Genomic DNA, 11,684 nt, shown 5'->3' with positions numbered 1-11,684 from the left:
GTGTTATGGTTTAATCATTTTATTTAAATAAAAATTATTACATTTTATAATTATTACTTTAAAACCATTTTTTCAGCCTAGTACTAGAAAATTAGTAATTTAACAACAAAAACTTCCTTGTCAGTACTATGTACTCTCTTTGTTCTTACATTCACTTGACTAATTAGAAGTTAATTAGTTTTATTAATGCCATTAAATTTATTAGTAATTTATATTAAATTCTCCAAACTCTTTTGAAATTATCAAGACTCATGTCTCATTCGTTTCATCTAACTATTGTTTGGCTAACTAATTATTATGAAAAGGAAATGATGGTTACATGTTTCATTTATTAGTTAACTATTTTTTATAACTGATGTTTAACTTTTAAGTAATTAAAAATATTTAATACTCTTTAACCTTTGCAATTTCACCAAAGTTAGCAAAAAAAAAAAACCTTTTTGTAGGTTTAATTCAGGTACGAAATATCTCAACTTAATTTAAAATCCAATAAATGGCATTTATAATTCACTCCATATTTGACATGTATAGATAAAATTAAAATTCATTAAATTTAACTAATGAGTTTTTCAAGAATTCATTTTTCTGCTCACAGAAACAGTGATAGAAGCATGACAAATATTAAATTTGAAATATTTCAATTTATTTGGGTCCATAAATATCTTAAATGAAGAATGCTAAAGAAGTAAAAAGTTGGATGTATTATTAAAGTAGACCAAACATGACAATAAACGTTACAGTTACACATTGAACTTCACTGACCTATTGGACTTAAACGGCCCAACATACTAAGTTGCATATTATGGGATAATTATCCAATCCACAATAATTTTTCATGAATGTTAAGAATTAATTTATAATATATTAAGTCAAAAGTTATAATTTATAATTAGAGACAATCTTTTATTTTGAAGAGTATAGCAATTTAAATGTAAATGACTTGGTCACTTGACCTCATTAAAGAATTGATGTATCGTATAACGATCTTTTTCTAAACAATTGTTTCATTAAAAATTGAATTTGTAGATTATAATTTCATCCAACATATGCTATAACATAATTGTGCAACATGCAATAATAATGTCTTTCACACGTAACTTGTATATAGTGTTTTTGTATTTCTATTATGATTTGTATGTATCCAACCAAGATATTGTAAATTTTATATATATATATATATATATATATATATATATATATGTTCTATTTTTATTTTGAGAGGAGTGATGAAACTTTTTATCAAATATTACATTTGTCGATGTTTATTTGATTGAAATATATTTTATCACACCTTGTAGATTGAATTACATTTAAAAAAAATGGAAAGTTGATTTCATGTAATGCAAACTATATAAAACTGTTTGATACAGAAACATTTGTCTCTAGCATTGGCAACCATGCTTACATTAATGTGTAACTGTCAGTTCCAAAACATCTACAGTTTTTACTATATAAAATTTTTCAAAATTACTGAAATTTTCACCTCTCAACGAAGTAGTAAGTTTTTTTCTTCTGATATGTCCTCGAATACACTATTTCTTATTTAGGGAACGAGTGAGGTTATTTATTGTTTCAAAAAATAGTATATTTTACTGAAGCTATTGTTATATGTGCAGTAACCTTAAACTGGTGGAACAGAGAAAGTACTGTTGTAACATCCCTGAAAAATCACAGTAACTATAACATCTTTCTCTGATCTTTGTACAAGTGTGGTGTCTTTATTTAGTTGGATTTTGGGTTGGTAATGGTATTTGTTTCTTCCTCTATCATACATTTCAAAAATTGTTTCCAAGTTGTAATTTACACACATTATCCTATTGGCATTGGCTAGAAGAATGTGAAAAACTAAAACCAATGGATTCATCAAATGGTTAGATTCTCCTTCATGGCAAGAAAAGATCCAACTATTTTTCCTCCCACATCTGGGAACTCTTCTTGGTCTGGAAGTGATCTAACCTTGCCCTTTCTATCAACATCTACAGGGTATTTCAGTAGATGCCCTTTCATCTCTGTTATTTCATCTGCTGCAAATTGTTTCCAGTTCATTTCTCCCATTGCTCTGATCCTAGTTACACATTCAATACTCTCAGGTTGCAAGAAGCAGTCCTCAATAGTTCCTGTATGTTCTGCCCAAAGTGACATCCTATATCCATGGATCTACATAACAGAGATTCACAAAGTATTGATGTTAGATTATGGATGGTTGCATGTTAATGGATTCAATAATGTATTTGCTGAAAAATCAAATCAAACAATACTATTATATCATTATCTTTGAACATTAAGTATACCAGAGTCAGAATGTGCATACACAATCTCATTTGTATCAAGCAAAATACCATTTGATGACCTCAAAATAATACCGGTGAGTGTTTTATTTCTGACTGAAGTGAGTAATCTTCTGCATTTAAACAGTGTTTTTTATGGCAGTGACTTAACCCCCCTTTACTTTGTTAAGTTTTAGGAAAATTCTATCATATGGTCCATCCACCGATACTTTAATTTGGGTCACGTATCTGTGTCAGACACGTATCTACTTTAGGGTATCTTACCGATAATTATTTATGAAGTTTCTAATTTATAAAGCAGTAATACTTTTATGATGACAATAACTTATAATTTTTATTTTGACAACGTTTAATACATATGATTTTAATTTGGATTCCCACATTACAATCATATATTTATCATGTTAAAAAATTTTGTACATTTTCCAACATGCATATATATCACATATTGTATCTTATTATTTTCAAAATAAACGTATTGACGTATTAGATACGTGTCGTATCCAATACTCGTATCCGGATCATAGATTCTATGCAATATTTTTACATGACCACGAGATATTTAATGAAATTCTGCAGTTTCATCTTTTCAACTTGAATAGCACAAGTGAAACATGAAGTTATTATAGTAATAATATATTAGAAAACATCAGTAGCCAAATAGTAATGTAAGAAACTTACTTGACCGTGTGGATAAGTTTGTGCTCTTGCCCATGTATAATGAGGTTGATAGGCGCCCATTGCAATCTCACTGTCCCTTGTTCCTTCCATGGAGCGCTGGTTGATGTTTGCAGACCCCAGTATCACATATTCATCATCAACTATCATGCCTTTTGAATGAACATAAATCATGAAACGTCGGCTATTTCTGCTAGCCACCTGAAAATAGACCACGAACGTACAAAAGTTTTACCAGAGCATTCACTAAACAAAGATTGCATGCCCTTAAAAAGTGAATAAAAACATTATAAATACCTATATGGAAATTGAATAAAAATCACCAAGAAATTTGGATAGAGCATTAGAGTTTTTTTTTTCTTTAGATCGGCAATGTTAATTGTTAGTACTATCTGATATATTAAACTTCTTACGTTCTGATTGTCAGATAGCAGTTTACTTGATAAAATATCAAACACCTATTTGGAAGCCTTTACCCCCTTAATATCTACATTTGGTACTAGAGAAATCTATATGGGATCCTTGTTTCACATAATGACATTCATAAAATTAATGTGGTATGGTAGCAGAAAAATATAATTGGAAAGAGTGAAACAAGGTAAAAGGGGTGTTAAAAGTAACATACTTGAGGACTATTTGCTGGGGGAGGAGCTCCTGTCACAGAAACATTATCATACATACTGATGACTTCTCGATTACCAAGACAGAAAAAGTTCAAATAATCTTGTGGAGAAAATGCTGCTTCAAGCCCAGCTTCAACCAAAGCCTTGTAAATGGTCTCATACATCATTTGCATTGTTTTATTCTGCAAAAGTAGGAAAATAATTTCATATCAACAAATGCAATAACCAAGTACCACCATCTGCTACAACCTTTTTTCAGTTAACATTTGGCAATTACAAGTTCTCAACAGTTGAGTCTTACCACTCATTTGACTGAAGATCAAAGATTCCTTAATTAGAAAAATTTAACGGGGTTTGATTTATTTTTGTCCTCTAAACAATTAAGCCAAAGAGAAAGAGGATGTTATGCTAGCTCTTTAAGATGGTCACAATGGTATTCCTTTTTGAATGACTATACATTGTAATCCTAGCCAGAGAGATGATTGATTATGTTAAAGAATATTATTTGATTACATTGTTCAAGGAGATACAATATGATTCGAGAGGGAAATATCTCACCCAATACTTTTTGTTACTAGATATTGATTCTGTTCCTTGTTATTTCTATCTCTTCTTCATTATAAACAAGAATTCTCATGTGTAAAAAACACACAATTACAAGTAATAATTTCAATATGGTATAAGAGCCTTTTCAAGTGAGGTTTGTTGGACTATCATGTCACTCATTCTCTATCAGACCACCCAGACTCAGTGTAAGAAGCTTATAAGAGATCCCAACGAAACTCATTAAAATAGACTCTATTCTAACACTCCTGGGCTTCAAACGTCTATAACGTTGTGAGTGACCATTTTAATGGATATAAAATGGTCTTTGATGGTAATAAAGTAGAGCTGCTAGAACATATAAATGGATAACATTTTTACCTTACAAACTGATTTTATAAAGTTGAGTTAAGCTTAAACTAGCTTTTAAGACTGTACCAAAGTGGTAACTGATTTTGTCACCCTGATTTTCTCTTCAGGTAAACAATACTTGCTGTGCACTTCTGCTCTCCAGCAATTGCCACACTCCTAAGTACGCATTTTTTTGCTCTCCAACAATTATCATGCCATTCGAACATTTTTTATTCTCCGGGCAAAAGTCTGGCTCACTGACAACTATCCCACACTTCAGTAGTAGTCATGCCCTCTAAGCATCTTTTGCTTTCCGACAAATGTCATACCCTCCAAACTTTGTTGTGCTCTTTGGCACCATTGTGCCCTCTAAGTATTTTTGCTCTACGATAACCACCTCGCCTTCCAACCATATTTTTGCTATTCAACTAATAACAGAGGAACCTAATCCAAGCTTAGGATTTAGGATTTAGGGTTTATTACAAAAATGTTACTCACAAAATACATTATAATCCTTTTTGAGTAAAACGACCATGAACCACGTAAAATAGAAGACTGGAATACAAAATTGATCTAATATGATAGTGATAGAGCAGACATATAATTTGATGTAAAAGTGAACAATTTCAAACTTAAACCAATTCAATATTTCAGTCAAATCCTTGCCAAAAGTAGAAACCTGGTTTTCATATTGTGTGTTGAATCATACCTGCCAAAATAGAATCCTTTGCGTGGCAGCCCCTGTTGGAACTCCTTCTGGCCACATGGGAATAACAACATACACTGCAAATCTTTCGTGTGCTTTTATCTTTTCAGTAATCTTTAGAGCAATTTCCATTGGGATTAAGTTATCAGCACCTGCCAAAACAAGAAAATTAACATATGAAAGTGTTTCAAAATAAATTTGTGGCACCTCATTGACAATGTTTTATCCTTATTCATCCAATAAGTGGTTGAGAACGCAGAAAAGATACGGTTGATAAAGGCTTGCCATGGGCATTCCTATAATTTATTTTTCAACGAGATTTTCTTTTAACGCCTAAAACAATGTTCAAATTGAACATTTAGCTGTTTATTTTATTTCATCAGGGCCAATTCTATCTGTTCTTGTAACTCACCCCTACCTTACGAAACTAATCATAAGCCTTAGTCTGTAATCTGCGAAGCCAATGTTCAGATTGGTCATTCAGAAATATACAATTTCCCCCCTTCAACTTGAAATTAGTAAAACAAACAGCAGTTGAAAATATCCAATTCAACATAATATGATCTAGTAGTTGTAATATACTTGTGTTACTTCTAGGGCCTTTGCTGTATAATCCAAGTGACATGCTGCACATCTGAAAGATTTTTTTCTGTTACCTATTGCATAGTCTATTCGATTAAATTAGTTAAACATTAATTCTACGAGATGGATTCTGGTTCAGGATAATTTATCTGCCTCAAAGTTGATACAGTGTTAGTTTATGTTCTACATAATTTCCAGAATAGTATTGAATGCAATTATAAGCAGCAATTATTCATAAAGAGGAGTTCCATACCAAGGTCTTTATGTTGACCCCAATTGTATGAGGAGCCGATAAAATACTGATTCTCTATATAAATGTAATGTTGTGCAGCACGAATGGCCTTAACATATGCTGTATGTATGCTCATGTCAATCAGCACATTCTTTCCGCATACTAGATTCTGGAAAAATACAAAAAGCATTAATTCCACTGTACATATAGCACAAATTTATCAAAGTTTAACAGGTATACCAAGTCTAAAAGAGAAAAATTGAAAACCAGGATTTTCATTCACCTTGCTTGTTGCAACTTTTGGATCCTTCGGAAACTCCTTAACCGAATTGGAATCAATTGAACGAAATATCTACATTCCAAAGTAAACAGAATCAATAATTTCACCTTAGAGCAACCTAGAAAATAAATGGTTAGCATTATTAGATAACTAATTACCTGAACATGCCAAACTTCAGGATCATCTTCACCAACACTTGGAGCATCATTGATGCCAATAAAATCTGGAATTCTTTCCAACCTTAGCAAAGCATCATCGTATGAAATTTTCAACTTTTTAATCCCGTGAGGTTTTGAAGCTCTTAACCAGCGCTCCTCAAAGTTAGTTAAAACATCATAAGCTGCTGGACCATCAATTTTAGAATGCAAATCATGCCATGGCTCCCGCGGACAACCACCAACATTACCCTGTCATGAAATTTACTCTTATTATAGCAATTAATTGGTCTGGGTATTTCAAATAATAATAGTTAGAAATTGAACCAAACAGATTTCTAACTACAAATTCCACCATGATATAAATATACTGCTGAACATTTCCTCCGAAAACTGTGGCTTTTATTGATAAATTCCAGTTGTGCAATTAGGGTACTTGAATATAAGTAACAGTATATCAATGAGAGCTGCACTATACACCACATGTAGTGATGAAAAAATTTATCTTTCTTATAAAAGAATGGAAAATATTTTTTTACAGCTGCTTTCATTCATTCTTGGCATATCATATCAAGAAAATGATAGAAAACCGTAGCTAATCTTCATTGGTCAACAATGGAATCTGAAATAGAGATTACCGTGAAAGTGGGATTGTGGTAGTCATCCTTATGCGTTGTATTCAATGTTCTAAAAATAGGGTGGAGGGGAGTATCGTATCGCCCGTCACACAAATCAAGTCCACCAACAAATGCTATAATTTTTCTTCTATTATTTCCAGCATCAGCATCAACAATAACAGTTTTCTGGTGATGTGTATATATCGTTCCAACTTCCTAATAAGAAGACCAAAAGAATGTTGAACTTTGAAACCAAAATTGTAGATGTGATAACATACCAAAAGACACAACACAAAAGAAAGCAGATATAACAGCTTCAAAATCTAATGTTGTCAAAAGGTATGACCCATGAAGTTTTAGTTTCATTTCTCACTGAACATGGAGCACTTTATGGGGTTCCAATTGTTTTGTGTGCTGACTATTTGGTAGATAACAAAGAGCACGAGTGAATTGAATTACTCGTTGATGTAATGATCTCACTATCTAGCACATGAGCTGTAGTCAATAAGTAAATGCATTTGACTAATTATCAACAACTATGCAGATAGTACACTTGCAGACTCGGCTTATTAAATCCAATCCAATCATCACATTCACAATTGTGCCACTGTATAATTCAGGAATCTACCAAATTTGATCACATTATCAGCTGTAAATCATAATATATTTAAGTCCCAAAATTTCAATGTCTAAAATAATGACATCAAAGAGAAACAATACTCCAGCACTAGCGTAGACAGTTGAGCATAAACTAATAAAGAATATTTCAATTAGAAAAGTAGTTGTCAAAACCAAACCTTTTGCTTGATCCAGCTGTGTCGTTTACCACTACGAGGACAAAGAAGCACTTGCACTGAAGAGTGCTTGAAAAATCGTCGAGTTTCCTCATCATGAGTTGCCATGACACCATCCTAAACATAAAGTCCATGAGTCTCTCAAAACTAAAGCTTAAAGGGAAAGACACAAATAATATATTCATTATTGATAAAATAAATATTCACTCAATAATCTTTATCTTAACTGAAATAAAGTAAACATCTGTTGTCACACATGAAAAAGTATTAAGGAAGAGGATAAGAGAATGGATTGTTGGGTCACTTGATTTACTTATATTACCCTCTAATCTAGTCAAAAGCATTGCCCGGTCAACGAGTAACCAAGGTATAAAATGTCCCAAGTCCAAATGTATACAAGTTCTACAAATATTCTACTCTGATTTATTTGAGGCCACCATCAGCCAACGGAAGGTTAAACAATTTTATTAATAGTTATGAAACTAGTAACCAAGAAAATTGTTTTAAGGAATCAGTATCCCCCCTTTGCTGCTCACTTGCTCAACAAGTAGTATATGACTGTCTCTTGAACAACAGTTCATTGCCAAAATCTATTTCTTTTCATTTCTTCAATTCAAAGATGCAAAGTCCAGAAAAATATAAAACGTTTATCCAGATAACAACACAGAACAAAGATATGCATGTGTGTAGACAATTGCTAATAAAATCCTACCAGCCAGTCGAAGCATGGCAATGCAGAGATATGTAACAGAAAAGGTTGTTTTACTTACTGTTTTATAGCCTAAAATGCTTCTTGATGTAGGATCATCCCAGATAAGCAGAAGCACTCTTACTCCTTCCTGTGACTTTGACCTTAGAAGATCACCCAAGGTATAATCTGGAGAATAACGAGCAGCATCCCTAACCAACCTTACTTTATGCCACACTGACCAACCTGTAATATAAATCAAACGCCGAGCTTGACTTATGGCGTCAAACATATCTTGCCAACACTTTCCATTCGCATAGTACATCCCACTGTCAAGCAACACATTAGGGAGCATTCCATCTGGAACATGAGCATCTTGATACAGAGTAACAGTTCCACCTCTCCTCAAAGGAAAATATGTTCCAGGAACCCCCACGTATTCAGGCCCTGCTCCAACTCCTTGGTGATAAATGCTCAGTTTCTCCATAGGTATGTACTGAATGGATAGCCTCAGGACAGCATCTTGCTTACATGGCTTCCCATTACTATTCAGGATAGGGAAAAATCCTTCAACTGTTTCCCCTGAGTATATTCGCTCCACTGGAATTGCCACAATGCCAATGAGCTGTGAACCCACAACATCACTGTCTTTAACAAGAAAGTGTACTTCTGCAGCATGATGTGCAACAGGAACATAGAAATGTTGCAACCAAACAGGGTTCTCAGAGTTGCTGATGACATAAGTCCTCCCAACTACAGCATTGGATACTAAAATCGATACATAAGGATCACTAGTAATCTTCGAATTCATAGTTCCTTCAATTTTATTGCTCACACTACCAGGCAATTTACCAAACATATCACCTAAAGTTTTGTGAAACATATCCATATTTGGAAGATTCTTGGCTTCATGGACCCATATATCTAGATTTCCATGGAGGAGCAAAACTCTCAAGGACCCTTTATTCTGCACTGGAACAAGCTGCAAACGCTCACCATACATTGATTCATTAAATGAGCCAGAAAAATCTGAAAGCTTAGAAGAACCCATCCGGGTGGGATAGGAGGATCCCCACCCGGAGAAGGAGTTATTAGAACATCCATAAAAATCCTCCTTCTTCTGTTGCAACTTAGGAACTGAAATGGAATGCATAAGAGGATGCCCTGCAGGCGCAGGAGGTGATGCAGGAGCAGTTGGCTGGCCATCAGACAACCTAACATTGCTCATAAGATCATCCAAAGCTGGGTAAGAAGAACCCTGAGAAGGCTTCAAATTGTCACTACTTTGTGACACTTTACCTCCTTCAACCGCGCTTGTGTTATCCTGCCAATAGGGACTAGAGAAGCTATTGGTGCCGGAATGGATATCATGAGGCGGCGAATAGGCCTCCTTTGGTGGATAATAGTATTGAGGTGAACCATGTTGGTAACTGGGCTGGTGAAAAAGGGGAGGCCTGGGAGATCCATGATTTGGTGGAGGCACATGGTAGGGATAAGGATAAGTGGGAGGAGGAGAATAAGATGGTGGAGGAGAATAAGATGGTGGAGGAGGAGAATAAGATGGCGGAGGAGGGTGAGAATAGTCCATGGCGTTAGGAGGGTAAGAATACTCAAAATGGCCAGAATGTGAAGATGGTCTAGGAGGTCCATGGTGAGAATAGTTGAAGGAATGTGAAGAAATGTAAGGATATGAAGGATAAGGAGCGTGTGCATATGGATCAGGAGCTGAAACTGGAGGAGGAGGGTATGGTTGATGAGGGTTGGGAGGGTACCCATATGGGCTTGGATACCGGTATGGAGAAGATGATCCATAGTTATCCATCACACACAGAAATTATCACTCTTGCGAGATAAAACTATAGCTAAAATCCCAATTTGATTCCTCAACACAAAAGGGTAATGTAAGAAAGACAGCAAAAGATGAAATTGGAGCCAATCAAACAAGAATCGAGCCAATTGAATTTAAATCGATACAGCAGATAGGGATTTCAAAAGGGAGAAAAGTGAATTGCTGTGATCGAAGGATGAGACTGTAGGTGATGAAAATTTTGGAGGGTATTTGGATGAAATGAATAAACCCAGTAGAAAGAGAGAACCTGTTTACCTTTGTGGGGAAACACGACGAAGAAGAAGAAGCATTCAGGGAATGAAAGTCCACGTGGAATACTAGCATGGCACGTTATTCAATATACCAACCTCCTCTAACATTTTTTCAGTTTTCCAAGTTAAAATTTTCGTCGTTCCACCTGGGCAATTTTGATTGGATGTTACCACGGTCTTACACACCTGAGAAGAAATCTTAAACTTTGTTTAACACGACAATGAACAACGACGGAACTTGTGGGATTAGAAAAATAAAAACTTGCTTCAGTAATAAACGGTGTTTTTCTTTCACTTTAATACTTCATGAACCAAATATACAAGTTCGTGTGAATAGTTTAGTGCCATTGGATTCAACTATGGAAGACTTGGGTTGTTATAAAGTTGTTAGCAATAATTATCGATAAAGAAGATTGGTAGAACAGTTCAATCGGATTCTTCCAAGAAGTATTAATGATTCTCACTTTAGGATCAAGTATCTGATTTTACTTTATTTTCAACAAAAATAACCTTTTTTCTTTGGAATATCATAAGAGATACTCGGTATGAAAGGAACTTTTAGATTTTTAAGGATCTGAAGATAAATTATTTCTCATGTTAGATTAATATTTTAAAAAATTTCAAGGAATCATGTTTCCTGATAATGAATTTTGACAATTCTTTTAAGAAAACATTTGTGTGGAAACTGGACAAACTAACTTTCTTGAATTGATATCAAAAGTTTAAGCTGAAAATACCATATTATCTTTATGAAATCATTTAATATTCTAATAAATTATGAATTATAAAGATCTTAAAAAAAAAATACGTGTGAACATTATTTATGAGAGTCTAAATGTCTTTACAAGATCTTTCTTTTTCCAACATTGTTTCTCGTCTTTAGTGAGATATTAACGTTTAAGTCTTCAGATAAAATACATATGGTAATAAATAAATAAACTGTTTTATATCATATATATAATTTTTAAGAACTTTTACTTAAATGAATCTATACTAGATAGGTTAGATCTAGTCTTGGAATATTTACAGTGTACTAATCTTAATATT

At 33.7% G+C, this 11,684-nt stretch overlaps 1 protein-coding gene across 1 annotated transcript; it reads right to left on the bottom strand.

The window, feature by feature from the left end:
* Positions 1-1,657: 1,657 nt before the first annotated feature.
* LOC114184134 (phospholipase D gamma 1-like) lies at positions 1,658-10,919 on the bottom strand. Its single transcript, XM_028071387.1, has 10 exons — positions 8,620-10,919; positions 7,853-7,966; positions 7,077-7,271; positions 6,442-6,690; positions 6,287-6,355; positions 6,025-6,172; positions 5,193-5,341; positions 3,592-3,771; positions 2,970-3,167; positions 1,658-2,157 (listed from the first exon to the last, which is right to left on the bottom strand). Exons 1-10 carry the CDS (start codon positions 10,357-10,359, stop codon positions 1,864-1,866), a joined length of 3,336 nt encoding a protein of 1,111 aa, XP_027927188.1. The 5' UTR covers positions 10,360-10,919; the 3' UTR covers positions 1,658-1,863.
* Between the last annotated feature and the right edge of the window lie 765 nt (positions 10,920-11,684).

The sequence above is a fragment of the Vigna unguiculata genome, chromosome 5 (genome assembly GCF_004118075.2).
Source record: "Vigna unguiculata cultivar IT97K-499-35 chromosome 5, ASM411807v1, whole genome shotgun sequence".
Classification (NCBI taxonomy): Eukaryota; Viridiplantae; Streptophyta; class Magnoliopsida; order Fabales; family Fabaceae; genus Vigna; species Vigna unguiculata.
Note: the sequence above shows the minus strand (reverse complement) of the source record. Positions and strands in the feature narration are given on the sequence as shown.